This window comes from Podarcis gaigeae (genome assembly GCF_964106915.1).
Source record: "Podarcis gaigeae genome assembly, chromosome: 13".
Taxonomy (NCBI): Eukaryota; Metazoa; Chordata; class Lepidosauria; order Squamata; family Lacertidae; genus Podarcis; species Podarcis gaigeae.
Genome location: NC_139689.1, coordinates 19,000,101 through 19,015,292, shown reverse-complemented (window position 1 = coordinate 19,015,292; position 15,192 = coordinate 19,000,101). Strand labels below are relative to the sequence as shown.

The 15,192-nt window shown below is 44.9% G+C and overlaps 1 protein-coding gene across 2 annotated transcripts in view; it reads right to left on the bottom strand.

The window, feature by feature from the left end:
• Nucleotides 1-15,192, bottom strand: part of FAM83E (family with sequence similarity 83 member E) — a 35,892-nt gene that overhangs the window by 5,925 nt on the left and 14,775 nt on the right. The window contains exons 2-6 of one of the 2 annotated variants that reach the window (XM_083707768.1): nucleotides 14,260-14,476; nucleotides 11,784-12,239; nucleotides 10,107-10,274; nucleotides 9,410-9,534; nucleotides 313-919 (exon numbers count right to left, since the gene is read on the bottom strand). In XM_083707768.1, the coding sequence (XP_083563894.1) occupies nucleotides 313-919; nucleotides 9,410-9,534; nucleotides 10,107-10,274; nucleotides 11,784-12,236 (1,353 nt within the window). In that variant the 5' untranslated portion in view covers nucleotides 12,237-12,239; nucleotides 14,260-14,476. Of the gene's footprint in view, nucleotides 1-312; nucleotides 920-9,409; nucleotides 9,535-10,106; nucleotides 10,275-11,783; nucleotides 14,477-15,192 lie in introns of both variants that reach the window. The other variant, XM_083707767.1, reaches the window with a different exon arrangement.

Below are 15,192 nucleotides of genomic sequence, written 5' to 3'. Positions count from 1 at the left end.
CTAAAGGAGAAGAAGGATCAGTTGGGGTGTGGGTTCTACAAGCCCCTCCATCCTTTGCTCAGGTTGTATATATGTGTAAATAAAACCACATACCCCAAAGACACCATAGTCTCTCCTGACCTCCATTCCAAGGAAACTGAAGCCTGGGGAAAGCGCTTGGAGCCCGTGGAGTTTCTTGCCACTGGCCAATTGGGGTAATGTGTAACAGTATAATGGACAGCTTTATAGTATTGGCAGGGTTTCCCTCCCAAGATATGTGGCCACTCTAGAATGTACTAGGTCCTAGAGTTGGAAAATATAGGTGAGGCTTACCTTAGCTTCTTCTGCTGAGTCTATCCCATTCCACCCCCTTCCTGTTGTGCTGGTTCCAGAGATCTGGCTGAGGTCCCACAGGGACTTACTAGCACGAGCCCCTGTGGTCTTGGCTGCTGAACGCCGATTCCGATGTACGCTCTTAAGTATATCGCTAAGAGCATTCTGCCCATCGGGGGATCCGTGCAGGCCCCCTCCTGAAAGGTCTGTGCCACGCCATGCTGCCAGTCTGTTTCGAATAGACACCTCTGGAGGTGGAGTGGGTAGCACAGGGTCTTCCGCCGTAGCAGGGGAGGCCAATACTAACTCCCACTCTCCAGCGTGGCTCTTAGCCACGGGTTGAGGGGCCACAGAGCGTCGCTCTGCAATGCGGTTGGACAGCTGCACCCCATCCAGGACGCTGACGTACGGAGTGATATCTGGCCCATTGGTACTTGGTAATGGAGCCAGGCTCGAAGCAGGCTGGAGTCTAGGTGAAATTTCTAGGGCTGGCAGGGGACAAGAGGCAGCATATAAGATACGGAACTCCCGGTCAAATGCCCCTGTCACTTCTCCTGTAAGCTGAGTGACCAGCTGGCGGTTCAAGCGAGCATCTGTCCACGTGAAGCTGTTGAGAAGAAAGGGGTTTTAGCCATAAATCATGTGCAGTGTTAGAAACTGAGATATGAAAGCATGGAGCTAAATGGCCCCTTAAAACTAGGTTATGGGCACAACAACAAAATGTCTAGGCACGCTTTTTTATAACAAGAATACAAAGCTGAAAATGAATGAACTGCAGCTAAAATATTACGTTCATTTTTCACATGCTCCAGTCCTTCTCCTGCCCACCCCCCTAATATTCTTAAGAGGGTCTTTTCTCCAGTCTTCAGAGAGTAGCTGGAAGTGGAGAGGCAGAAAAAGGTCTTTCTTTCCTTCCACCTGGCAGTTTCAGTCTGAAATCTTAGGCGCAGTACTGCCCCCAGAACTCAGAAACTGCTCATGCTAATGAAATTCCCTGCCACAAAATGTGCCTAGAACAACAGGAGTTTCGAACACTGATCATGTACATTTTGGGCAACTACTGTCTCTTTGTGTGGAATCATGAATATAAGAAAATCCAAAAAGCTGAGATTCCAATGACACAATAATGGACAAGCCATGCTTACTTTGTATCCATGTGGAGCTCAACAAGGACATTTCTAGGTCCTTGAAAGACCTGGGAAACAGGTCTCTGATGCAAATTTGCGTATGCTAATTTATATATGGTAATTTAGGCTGTCTTTCAGAGGGAGAAAAACAAGCTCTGGCTGTCTGAGCTATGAGCTAGCAACAGGATTTTCTGACCTCAGTGTGTGCACTGAATGCTTGGCCTCACCTGCAATCGATTGGCAAGAAGGTTGCTTCTGTGTGTACTGCAGCTAAAACGAATGCCCCTGGGCAAATCAAGAGGGCAGGTAGAATGGCAGGTAGAAAGGGGAAATGGGGAGGAAAGCCAGACCTCAGCACAAGAGACTTGTGGCTTGGACAGACCCCCAGGGCCATTGTATAACAATGCTATTTGAGCTCAGTCTGGAAGCTAGGGTGGCTGTGTACAGAGGTAAGTCCTCTGCTTGAAGTGCTGTCTGATGTAAGTATGGTTTAAGGAGAAAGAACCCTAAGAAGGGAGAGCAGGAGGGGCCTTGAAGTCTTTCATCCACAGTTTTAGCAACCCTGCTCAGTCGTCCCTACTACTGTACAAGGAGATGTGTTGTACAGTGGTACCTTGGTTTAAGAACAGCTTAGTTTATGAACAACTCGGATTAAGAATGCTGCAAATCCAGAAGTAGGTGTTTTGGTTTGTGAATTTCAACTTGAAAGCAGAACATGTTCCGCTTCCTGTTGAGTGTGTTCCATTTGTAAACTGGGTCCCCTACTGCTATGGAAAGCACGCCTTGGTTTAAGAATGCTTTAAGAACGGACTTCCGGAATGGATTGAGTTAATAAACCAAGATACCACTGTATTTTTGTCTTAATTACAGTAATTATTTCTAAATTTGCATCTAAACTTATACATTTGCATATGATATGCTTTCTTTTTTAGTGTTGCATTTTCTCTCTTTGGGGGGACATGTGTGACCAAACTAGAGGTGCCCTAAGGGCATATCTACATCTCAGGATTTCTCAGTTTCGTGCCAGTTTAACTCTCATCGCTTACCCCACAGAATTCTGGGTATTGTAGTTTGAAGGTGCTGAAAATCTCCGCCCCACCCCCCAGTGCCTTACAGTTCCTCAAGGAGAACAAATGACTGTTCAGCCAGTTGAAGTTTGTAGTGAAGATAATCTGGATGTTGGCCACTTTTATATGTGGGGCAAACAGATCAATGGGCAGGGCTATTGGATACTGTAGCATGCTTAAAAAAACCCCTGTAGAAAGTACAGAGGCCAATTATTTTACTGTGTTCCATGCAGCCAGCTAGGAATGTGTGGTACTAGGATGTTGGCGAAAGTTGCCTGATCATCTGACTGGATTCAAGAGGTGCTTGACTTTGCACATGCTTGTCATCGCCCTGTAGCAAATTTATGAAGTGTATCTAGGCCCAGAACACTTGTAAGGGATAGGAAGATGCTAGCACCACTCTAACTTATAACGTGAGAAAACAGTTTCTGGACTGTACCAGCTACCTCAGAACTGAAAGCTCTTCAATACATATATATATATAATAAAACAACAACAGGACATGGAAAGTAGATGTCAGGGAGAAGGGTTGCAGCCTCTCTTTCCTGACATGCTGGTTTTCAACAGAGAGATATTTTAGCATTCAAACATGTTCCGCATCCCAACTCAACTGTGGTCTGTAATGGTTTCAGTAACACTGTTTAGGAGGCAAAATGGTTCTAAAGTATTGTGACAACATAAATAGAAATTCCTCATTTTATCTTCAGAACAACCTGTGAGGTAGATTAGGCTTAGGTATCAGCCTGCCAAGCCATGAGCTTCATGGCCAAATGGGAATATCTTAGACATGTTTTCCCCACATCCAAACCCAGCGTTCCAGCCATGACACTGCATTGATTTTGCTATACCGAACCTCAGTGCTACAAAGAGCTATAGCTAGCAATACAGAGATTAGAAAAAAGATGGTTAGAAATGAGAAGTTAGAAAAAGAGAGGTTAGAAAAAGGTAACTAAGAGGAAAATAGCAGAGATTTACAAAATTATGTATAGTGTGGGTAAGAATTTTTCACCCTCTCTTGTGATGCTAGGACTCAGTCACCCAGTGAAATGAATGAGAAGTACCGTAGATTCAAGACAGACAGGCATAAGTATGCACAATTAATTTGTAGAATTCAGTGCCATAGCGTGCGGTGATGGCTATTAGCTCAGATGGCTTTAAAACAAAGCGCAGCCCTGTGGCCCTCCTGATATTGTTGGACTCAAAGTCCCATCAGCCTCAGCCCAAATGGCCAGTGGTCCAGGATGATGGGAACATAGAATGGGACAATGGCCCATCTGGTCCAGCATCCAGTTCTCACTGTGGCCTCCCCAAAAATCCAGGAATCGTAGTCCAGCAACAGCTTGGAAGGTCACTTCTTCCCCACCCTGCATTTGATAAATTCATGGAGAAAAAGTCTACCAGAATTATTAGCAGCCATAGCTGATCGAACCTCAGTGTTCAGAGGAAGCAGGGCTTTCAGTCTGCTTGGGGGGAAACAGGTGAGGGCTGTACCCTTCATAATGGGTTGCCAGGCTTCCCAGAAGGGTTTGACTTGCCACTGTGGGAAATGGGATGCGAGATCAGACACACCTTTCGTCTGATCCGGGAAGGCTTGTCTTTGGTCCTTAGGAAGGATTAACTAAAAACCAGCCACACATCTCATTGTTTATCCAACTCATTGTTAAACTGCCCATGAAATGGGGTGGGGACTCTGCACCTTTTCTGTGTAACTTGATCCTGGCCTTTCACACTTATCTTCGCATCTCAATTAATTTCCCAAAGGGTGTATTGTGTGAGGTGCTCCCTGATGCATGCCCAAAACTTTATCTTCAATTCTGAGGTGCTAGTGTGGAGTGGACCCATGTGAGTGACAGGCGCCAACTTAAAATGCAGTTGTGTGTTTTCTTAGTATGATCCAGTTGTGCCCAGAGATTGAAGGAAATTACCTTCAGCACAGGTAAAATTTTGGACAAGAACAGTAAATTTATCAGAAACAGCAAGCAGAAGTCCTGTTTGGCCAGCTTCAGTGTATCTGTTTGAAGAACCAGGTAGCAAGCGATAGAAAAGTCTTGTGCCTGAAATGTTGTAAAGCAGCTGAGCTGGATGTGTTTATAAGGCAAGCTTTTCCATTCATTGTCGTCTCTGCTTCTTAATGTCATTGTCCGTTTTGCCATTTCAGCATATTCCATTAATTTAACTTGCCAATCTTCTTTAGTTTATTGCATATATACAGAAGCATTGTATACAGGTTAATGCATTAGCAGGGTTTTAAAAAGTACTTGTAATTTTACAATGAATGGATAATAGTGATTTAAATATGCTATAATTTAATAATGGACATGCAGCGTGTTGACAAATAAGGGACTAGAGGGAAGTCAATTTGTTTTTCTTTGTTTTTGTATTGTTGGGGGGGGGTTGTTATTTTTGGAAAACCAATAAAATATTATTTTAAAAAGGCAAGCTTTTCACTGCTGTCTTGCCATCTGCTCACATAAGAATTAGAGTTGCACACATGTATGTCTCCTGAGAGACCCTGCCCCATGTGGTACTCAAATCCCATGTATTCTAAAAAGCAAGGGACTTCCTCCTTCTTTTGAGATGCACAGACCTCAATCAGACCCTCATGGAAGGCTGCATACAAAGAGGTTCAGGGTGCAAAACTGAACCCAGGGAGGAAGAAGCGTGTAGCTGGTAGGACAGAGGATAAATCCACCAAGCCAAACTCTGGGAGGCAGAGAATTAGGATTATATTGCAGGCTGCGTGATTCATTGCCATCAAAAAGCGACGAGGAGAAATTGTGCCTGAACTTGGGAGACTGCAGAGGTGGCATCGTTCCACACAGCAATCTGCTGCAGCCACCACAGGGAACAAACTGTGATGTCTTAATGGACACAGAGGACCGAGCCATAAACATGGTATCTACATGTTCAGGATGGATTGTGCTGTGCTAGAGAATTCTCGGGTAACTCTTTTTGGCATCCCAATAGCGCTGCTGAATTATTAGTGTAAGGGAGCAGCGTGAGATACACCATTATTTTTCACACAACTGCCTAGATGCAGCCATTTCTGGGTTGGGACGCACCATCATACCACAGGCACAAGGACTCAACATTCAAAAGTGTGTGAAGGATTTTATTGCTTGCAAAGTCAGAGGAGACCCAGCACAACAATGGCGGGGAGGGCAAGCTGGAGGAAAAGAGGAGGGGCTTTCAGGAACTGAGCTGCATTGCACAAATTCCCCTGGCAGCAGTTGGTGACCAAACTGTAGGTTACCCCCATGTGGGCAACAGGTTGCTCTTTGCCACAGTTGATGGAGCGAGTACAACCCTTGTTTTGGATCATTGATACCCCCAAAGCAGCTCCTTGACCCACAAAGCAGTCTTCATCTTCGGCGCAACTCATCTTGGTGGCTGGGCATTTGGCTGAGGCAGTGATGTCACAAAAGTAGCATTCCTTGGAAAATATGGAGGGCAGCACACCGACCAGAAGATATACAAGGCCCAAGTACACAGGATTCTTCATCACTTGCCGCTTGAGAATAAGAGAGTTCTTTCCTAAGTAACAGAATTGAAGATGCTTGTGGCTTTCTAAAATCCTCTCCACCAGCTGTTTTATTTTATTTCTCCACCTCTCTTTTTTGTGGCTTCAGAGAATTCAGAAGTAGAGTTGTCTTGTTTTTCAAGCCCTGTTTTCCGGTAAAATGAATCGTCTTGATTTCCTGGTCCCAGAAAAGAAAAAAATTCTCAGCTGCTGGCTGCAGGTTTTCTGAAACGCAGAAACTTGTTTTTTCAACAGGTTGGATCCCAGCTTTCTCTTCTTTCAAAGGAAGCTCTTAACCCAGGTTTCCTCTACCATGTAGTTTTCAAAAACCAATAGTACTACTACCCAGCTTGACTTTATTCATCACTAAACCAGATTCCTTACATTTTGTAGATCTGGCTTTTCTTGAGATACAGGAATCTTACACAGAGGAAGAGGAAGCTTACTTAGCTTTGGAAATGAGCTACAATGTCAGATCAGTCTGTGCTTCCCAAATAGCAGCTTTCTTTCCAGGAGCAAATCACAGAGATAGCTTTAGATCTCCTAGTTCCAGAAATGTAAGTCCTCACTGATGAATGCATAACTCAAAAGTCCTTATGACTGTCTGGCTTCCAGTGGATATACTCCATGCCCTGCAGCTTCAAAACAAATATTTTGCTTGATCTGCATGGGATTCCCAGAAAGTCAGTGTCAGATGGGGTTTTTTTTTTGAGCTTCAGTAACTCAGTACACAAAGCTCCAAAACCAGGTCCTAACTCTTGTGTTTCTCTGTCTACGAAGCACGTGGTACCAATAAATCACCAGCCCTGCAACTCTGACCCACTCAAGGGATAGAATGAACGTTGGGCATCAGCCTAGCAGAATTTGATGGCTGCTTAAGCAACAGCATCACAATGGATGCCAAAAGCTCATTGGCAGATTCCATGGAGGACTTCCAGTTTAAGCCTCTTGAGGTCATAGGTGGTGACATCACTTTGATGACATTACAGAAGGAAGGAGAACAACACATTGCGGAAGTATCACCATATATAGAAGACCAGGCAGCAGTGTAGGGCAAATGTGGTACTGCTTCACCAACCTCAGCCTCCCCTCAGCCAGTTCCCCGCTGTCTGCCTGCCTATATACAACAACCCCAGATGTTGGTCCTGACTGTCAGCTCCCTCCTCTTTAGTAAAAGGTAAAGGGACCCCTGACCATTAGGTCCAGTTGTGACCAACTCTGGGGTTGCAGCGTTCATCTCGCTTTACTGGCTCCCTTTTACTGGCCAAGGGAGCCGGCGTACAGCTTCCAGGTCATGTGGCCAGCATGACTAAGCCGTGCTTTGGAACTGCTAGGTAGGCAGGAGCAGGGACTGAGCAACGGGAGCTCACCCCATCGCGGGGATTCAAACCGCCGACCTTCTGATCAGCAAGTCCTAGGCTCTGTGGTTTAACCCACAGCGCCACCCACATCCCGCCCTCCTCCTCTTTAGTTTTACCCAAATTCAGCAAAGCTAGAATCATTTTGCTCTGCTTGTTGCTGGCTCTGCCGCCACCTGCTGCTGGCCTCCTTGCCTTCTGCGCAACCAGCTCCAATGGGCAGCAGCCACCACTGTGTCCTTGAGAAATGAGATACAGTGACTTAATTCCTGGGCTCTTAGAGCTCTTAAGCACCATCTGTGGTTTAGAGCTGAGTGGAATGTGGAAGAAACTAGGAAATGAATCAGTTTCTGCTGAAACTAAAGATTGAACTATGGCTGAGTTGTCACTCTCTAGGAAATCTGCTAATGGATGCCAGCAAGTCCTGGAACCAATTAGGAAGGAGTCCTGTCAAGTAATAATCCCAAATCCCTGGCCCAAATCCAGCTGAATTTCAGCACCGTCACAGGCTCTCTCTGCTGACAACTGAGAACTAAAGCAGAAAAGGCCGTATTTCCAGTCACATCAAAACAAATACTAAAGTTTCACTGAAACAAACAATAAATCATATGATGTAATTTGAAGTCCCTGAGAGAAGGACGCTTTGTCGGTGGCAGGTATTTCGTGCCCCAAGACATGCATCAACCCCTCGTGTGGGAGGTTGTAGTCACAGAGATCCATCTCCTATATGGGATGCCATCTTTTCCGCCATGCAAAGAGAGGCTCTTTAACACATTAAACATGTGTATGACAGGCAGAAACGGAACAGAGGCAGCGTTCCCCAGCAGTGTGCTGTCAAAAAGCATCGCTTGTTGTATTCTTGCCTGTCATGTAGCTCGTTAAAGACACAGAGGCTGACTCTACAAAAGGTGGTAACTCTAGTTTTCTACCGAGTCTGGCAGTCTTCACTGTGAGTAATTATAGGGGGATCAGGAGCTGAGTATGTAGCATGAAAATAGAATGAGATGCAATTATTCCAGGAAAGAAATGGGGGAGGGTGCAGCATCCATGCCAGCTCCAGATTTTAAGGGCCCATGGACAAGATGTACTCTGTGGGTCCCCTTAACTTGAAAGAGGCAATGTGTGGAAGCCAAAACATGGTCTCAGGCAGCTTACAATCTTGGAGTAATACACTCAGAGCAGGCGTAGGAAACCTTTGGCCCTCCACATACAACTCCCATCAACCTTAGCAAGCATAACCAATGGAGCAGTAGTACAGGAACTTCTGGAGGGCCAAAGGTTCCTCACTCCAGAGGCATGATGGGGACACTTTCTCCAGTGCAGCCACTAAGGCCAAACCACCAGGCATAGGTGCAGGACCTTGTAGCCCCTTTCCCTTTCCCAAGCAACAGTGCCAAAGTAGCCTTCAGTCCCCTCCATGCATTTTCTATAGCAGGCTCACTTCTGAAAATGGAGCAAAGCTCAGAACAGCTGCAGCTGCCAACTTTAGCTTCTCAGAGTGGGGATGGGTGAATCTGTCAGCCTCTTAGTTTACAACAGTTTATTATGTTTATGTTTATTAAAGTCCTTATGAAGATTCATTAGAATTTAAATGCAAATTTATCTCAATATACACATTTTTGTATGCAATTTTGCCTGATGTACACATTTTTGCAAAAAAGTTTTGCCTAATGTAATGCATTTTAATATCTTATTTCCCCAAATGCCTGCATTTATCTACACACTTTGCAGTACAATGTGCAATTTTTGTATACGTTACTGTCTGGAGAAAATTCAGAGGAGTGTGAATTTTGAAGGCTGCCTGTGTTTTGGTAAGGGCAAATTAGGTAAGTTTGACTTTCAATGCAAACTGAATCAAATTCCCTCCCCCATCCCTTCTCCAAAGTGCCTCTGAGTCCTACATGGGGACAGAGGCACCCTGAGTATCAAAGAGTGCAGGTGTGACTCTTTAAAGCTTTGCTCCATTTGCAGCAGCTCACGCACTGCAAAAATGCTCTTTAAGAAGAGGTAAGGAGAACTCCTTACCTGTAGCTGCCAGTGATCACGACTTCCCCATCAACCAGGACAAATTTCTCCTTCACGGTCCCTGTGACCTGCTTCTGCTGTCTGCTTTGAAAAGTGCAACCCCGGATGACTCGGACTCTCAGATTCTAAAAAGGGGTTGAACAATTATATAGAAACAGCCACTACATTTCCCCTGCACTTCATTGTTCAGTCGTGTCCGACTCTTCGTGACCCCATGGACCAGAGCACGCCAGGCACCCCTATCTTCCACTGTTTTCCTGCACTACTTCTGGGCAAAAGGAATGCTTGCATCCCACTTACAAAAACCCAACTTGAGTAAGGAACTGGTCCTAGAATTTTCCCCAAACCAATTAAAAAATACCTGCTTTGCTGCTGCTGCTGCTTCTTTTGAGGCTGCAATCCTGTACCCAGTTACCTAAGAGTATGCCCCATTGAATTCTGCGTGTCTCACTTCTGAGTAGACTATACAGGTTTGCACTGTGTATCTAAATAATAATAATAATGGCGGTATCCCTTCTGATGCACCTCCTTGGGGACCTCATTCCAAAGGCACCACAAACCAACCTTTGCCCCTATTATTTTAGCAAAGTCTGCTAGTGATTCCTTGTTTTTTGGAAAGCACAGGAGGTGAGAGTCAGCTGCCTCTGCCTCTGGGGGTGGAGAGACCTGCACAGAACCAAAGCCCTCCCCATCTCACCTCTGTGTGACGGACATTAAGGCACGTTTTCTCAGCCATGGTGAGGAAGGAGGCAAGATGCTCTCTGCTGAGAATGATGTAGACGGGGACTCGGCGCCTGAGTGCTGCATCATACAGATCTAAGAGGATGTCGGGGTCCGTGAAAACATCCATGGCAATGGCAATCACCTGGAGGATAAACAGGTTGGCTTGTGGGATATATAACTAGACAGAAGTCATGCAATTTTGCTTTCAGAATTAAATATCCCCAAATCAACAGTGATGAGAGCCAAGTCAGGTGTGTGCATTGTATGCACAGTGACTCAATTTGCATCCTTACTGTTGAATGAGCAAATATATCACTGGCTTTTGTTCTGAGTCTTCCCCCTCCCTCGTGAGCCTCCCTTCTGGTTGCTTACTGAATAAGGAAATTTGAGATTTCTTTCCAAGGCGGGCTTACAGAGAAAATGGTTAATTCAAGCATCTGGAATGCCAGTTACGTCCATTTGTACTGGTGTTGCAACCCTTAAGTGATTGATCGATCAGATGCATATATTAAAAAGCATTCCCCTCTTCACTCTCACACAGGAGAGAATATCTCTTTTAAGATGGTGCCTGCTGCAACATATATGTACATTGCCTAAAGCAGTGTTGGGGAATCTGGCCCTGCAGGTGTTTTTTGACTCCAGCTTCCATCAGCCCAAGTCAACATGGCTAATGACCAGGGCTGATGGGAGTTGTGGTCCATTACCATCTGGAGGTCAACAGGTTCCCCATCTTGAATCGAAAAACAAAAATATAATTTCTTTCACTAAACTGCCATTTTAACCTTGTATAGATTTTATTTTTGTATTTAATTTAATGAGATTTCTGAATTTGGGTGGTAGTATGTTGGTACTGAAATTGATGCTCTGTGTGTGTGTGTGTGTGTGTGTGTGTGTGTGTGTGTGTGTGTTTGTGTGCAGCTGGAAAGCAATACTTAGACGTGATTATAATACTAACATGGACTGCATGTTTGCTTCTGACCTGTCCTACTTGCTGAACCTGTAAATCTGTAAAGACACCAGTACAGAGCACCATAAATCTCCCATCCTCTCACTTCCAAGGAAATTGATTAGGGTAAACATGCTCTGAATTACCCTCCACTTTGTGAAGGGGGAACACAAACATAGGAATGATGACAATAAATAAATAAACCCCTGCACAGACAAAAATGGCTCTCAGCATGCTTTGAGGAAACTCTCTAGAGGTGGAGTGGAGTGGAATTTAGAGCAAAATCATGTATGTGTCTGTTTGGAAAGTAACTTTACCAAGTTCAGTGCTGCTTACTCCCAGGTTAGTGATTATAGGATCACAGTCTGCATCTGCTCAACTGAGCTGCAGCAGAACAGTTCTCCCAAGTGGTGGTGTTTTAATTTCATTTCCCAGAGATAGAGCTTCCTTGAAGCACACTGAGAATCAATACTATTTGTGCCACTGTTTTTGATCCTTTTTTACTGTGGATCACATATCACACTCAAAAGATAGGGGGGCAGTTTTGAGAGAGATGAGAGATAAAAAGAGAAAGAAAGCGGGGGTTGTTGTGAAGTACGGTAATTATGTGGAAATGTATGTTTTAGAAATGCACCTTTGGCTAATGTGGCTATTCTCCTCCATATCCACAACATCTAGAAGGATGCTGCTACCTTTCCTCAGTACCTTGTTGGCTTGCTGGATGTATCTTCGCACCAGTTCCTTGATGTGGGGCGCTCCCTCTCCTGGTGGGTGGGTATAGACCTCCACACGGGTAATCCCTTTCCAAACACTGTTCTCCGGCCACCCTAGCTCCAGCTCTGGAGTAGGCTCGTCTGAACGTCCAGGCCAGTAGCTGAGGCTTGATCCCTTGCCCCCGTGGCCACCATTGCCAGTTCCACCTGGCGAGGGAGCCCGCGAGTCTTCTGCAGCTGCCTTCAGTTCCTGCAGCTCTCCATCTGACAGAAAGGGGCGCAGCTTTTCCTGGGAGATGCACTCCTTAAATGCCTCTTCGCCTTTAGCGAGCAGCGCTTCGAGAGCTACCCGCTGACCCTCACAATAATAAAATTCAGGGTTCGATTCCGTTACTTTAGCATACGGCTCTTCGCTCTCCAAGCAGAGGACCTGGGAACCTGCCATGGCCTTTGGGGAAAGGGCATTCAATTATACAGTACCCACAACTCTACCCTGTAACCAGAATGGGCCTTTCCAAACCCTCTGGGTAAGCAGCCTTATAATCTTGCATCCTTAACCTAAAATTCTTCTGTCATGTCGAAAAAGAAAAAAGCGTGCCCTGCTCCTGCCTCTTTAACAGAGCTTCTGTGTGTGGATTTTAGCCTCTGCAGCTGTTGAGGGCATAGAAATCAGAATGATCATTGTTCATGGGACAGCCCCAGTGGCTAGTTCAACCAGAACTTTCACCGTTTTCAGGTGACCTAAGTGCCTTAGTTTCACTTTCTAAACCCTGATGGCACACTGGATTATTCTAATGCTGGATACCAGGACTCAGGACCTCCTTCCACCCCTTGTCCAGATAAGCCTAATGTTGACACATCAGTTTACCACATCCATAACTCCTTATCACCTGCTCTCTATTTACATTCATGGGAACTATCATATAGGCAACCCGTTTTCATGGTACGTGTCAAAATAGAGTTGGTGCCTCTAGATTCCAGATCTCAGCCTCACGAAGAGTATAATTTGATTTAAAAACCCTTTTAACCCTAAACACAATATGATCTACGTCCAAAGGTATGAGTAACGGTAGTTATCCTGGTAATCACTGCTCAAAAAATATGTCCGGGGGTGGATGGGGAACAGCCGTAAAATACAAAACAAATGCCCAAAGTACCAGTTGTACTAACCAGTGCTAGAGCTGGTGGCCACACAACTGTTTGCCTGTTACTCTAGCATCCCCTTGAATCATAGGTGTCCTTTACACAGGACATAGGACATTTACAAACAAAAATAATCTACTAGAGCTGTCACCCACTTCAGTTTGTGAATTGTCTTCATTCCCACTGGCGGAAATTATGGGAAATTCATTTGAAACTAAGAGCCTGTGGAACAAATCTCTAGTTGGGCTATCAGCTCTCTTGTAAGCAACTGGACTCTGCAATCTTTATGGGGGATGACGAGATTAGCAGAATGTGGGGCAGGAGGAAACTCTTGCTTAGTAGGCAAAGACTAAAGGGAACCAGCAAGCTGTGTGACACTTGGGTGGGCAGGGAGGTCTAGAAGGTTAGAACAGTGAGAATAATACAAGCTGGGCTCTCTGACTGGGGGCTGAGCCTATTGGGTTTAAAAAGCAGCATCCAAGAGCATAAATCTCCTAGGTTCTCTTGTTGAGTTTGTGAAACTGTGCATCAACCGGCATAATATTATCTTGTCTTGCCAGGTAACCTTTCAAGGCACATCTCGAGAACAGTAGTTCTTTCTCTGACATCTTCTGCCAGTCTGTGCAATCCTCTTTTTTGCAGCTTCAGATGATTTTTTTTTTTTTACAAAAAGGAAATACACCTCCTACACATTCACAAAGCCAAAACCTTCTTCCCAGAAGTTCATTTGGAAAAACCACTACTCGTCCTTCCACTTGCAGACACTTTCCCACACTTGCAGAAAATGGCCGTGTGAGAGTGTAGAAACATCTCAAAATGATTAATCAAAGAATTCCAACTTTCCTAGATCCAGTTGTTTCTGGTGAGAAGTTTCGTCTTCTGTTACGGGCCAGAAGTCAGAAGTTATCCACATCTAGGCAATGAGAATATTCTGCACCAGTTATCTGCTAGGATGATTGCTATTTTCTGTGAATAAACAACTGGATCTAGGTCACCCCAAAGATGGAAATTCCCACAGTCCTTGGCCAATGGCAGTCTGTCAGTTCCTGGAACAAGTGCTTTAAGCAGACCCAATGAATGAAGAAGAAATTAAAATCCCATGCCGGCCAGATTCTCCAGCCAATCAACCAGTGAAATAATATTCTGTTCTTAGCCTATGAGGATGAAGAGTGCATCCCTGCTGACTGGTGAATTAGCATTATGAAATCTTTCCTCCTTTTATTCAAGGAAGAGTTTAAGGTTGCCGATTCTTCTTAGCCAATCAGCTTTCAAGATTCAGCACTGGGATTTCCATCCAATGAACAGGAGCACATTCCTCTTTTTACCTGCTCAGCTTCTTAGATCTCAGCCATTCAGATGTGTGACAGGTTCACAACTGAACATATCTTCTGCAGGCTGATTTTCCTGTTATGCAGTGGGTGGGAATTGCTTTCCCAGGGAGGTGTGGAGGAAGCCAAAAGTTTAAAGAAGGGTGTCCTTTCACAGCTGCAGGTGCATCTCCTCGGCTGAATTGTGGGCCATCCCTTTGTACGGTCACAGTTCCTAAAGCATACAAGAAGAGTGGGGGAATAGTACAATGAGATTGTTCTGCTCGTGTTTTTCCAGAAGAGTGAAGGAAATAGTACTTTACAAGGTTGTGGTGGACTTCCTTGAGAAAACAGCCACTCCTGTTTCACTGCCTGTCCAACCCAAGCCTGCCAGGTACATTAGGTGCCACACAGGAAATTGCAGATAAGATTATATTACGTTGTTTATTTAGAACCCCACCTTTATGGTGAGTTAGAGGGCTATATAGAAACCAAAGGAAGCAGAGACTCTTGGGTCCTCTACAAAGAGAGGAGGGTGTAACATACAGTGCAGTGGTTAGACAGCTGGGCTACGATCTGGAAGGCCAGGGTTCAAATGCCCACTCAGCCATGAAACTCAGTGGCTGACATGGGGCCAGCCACCATCTCTCACCTTAACCTACCTCACAGGGTTGTTGGGAGGGTGAAATTAGGCTGGGGAGAACTTGGCACACCACTTTTTAGCTCCTTGGAGGAAAGTTGTGATATGAAAGTAATGATAAAATAAATATTAATTAAGGAGCCATAAGTCAGGATGATTTTTTTTAAAAAAATTGTAAGGCCATCAAACCATCTTGGAGTCATGTTCCCATGCCACCCATTCATTTCCAGAGAAAACCCTGTACTGTGTCCACCCGCATTAGGGACGCCACACTTTTCAGTCAGGAGTTTTCTCATAATCTGTCTCTAAAT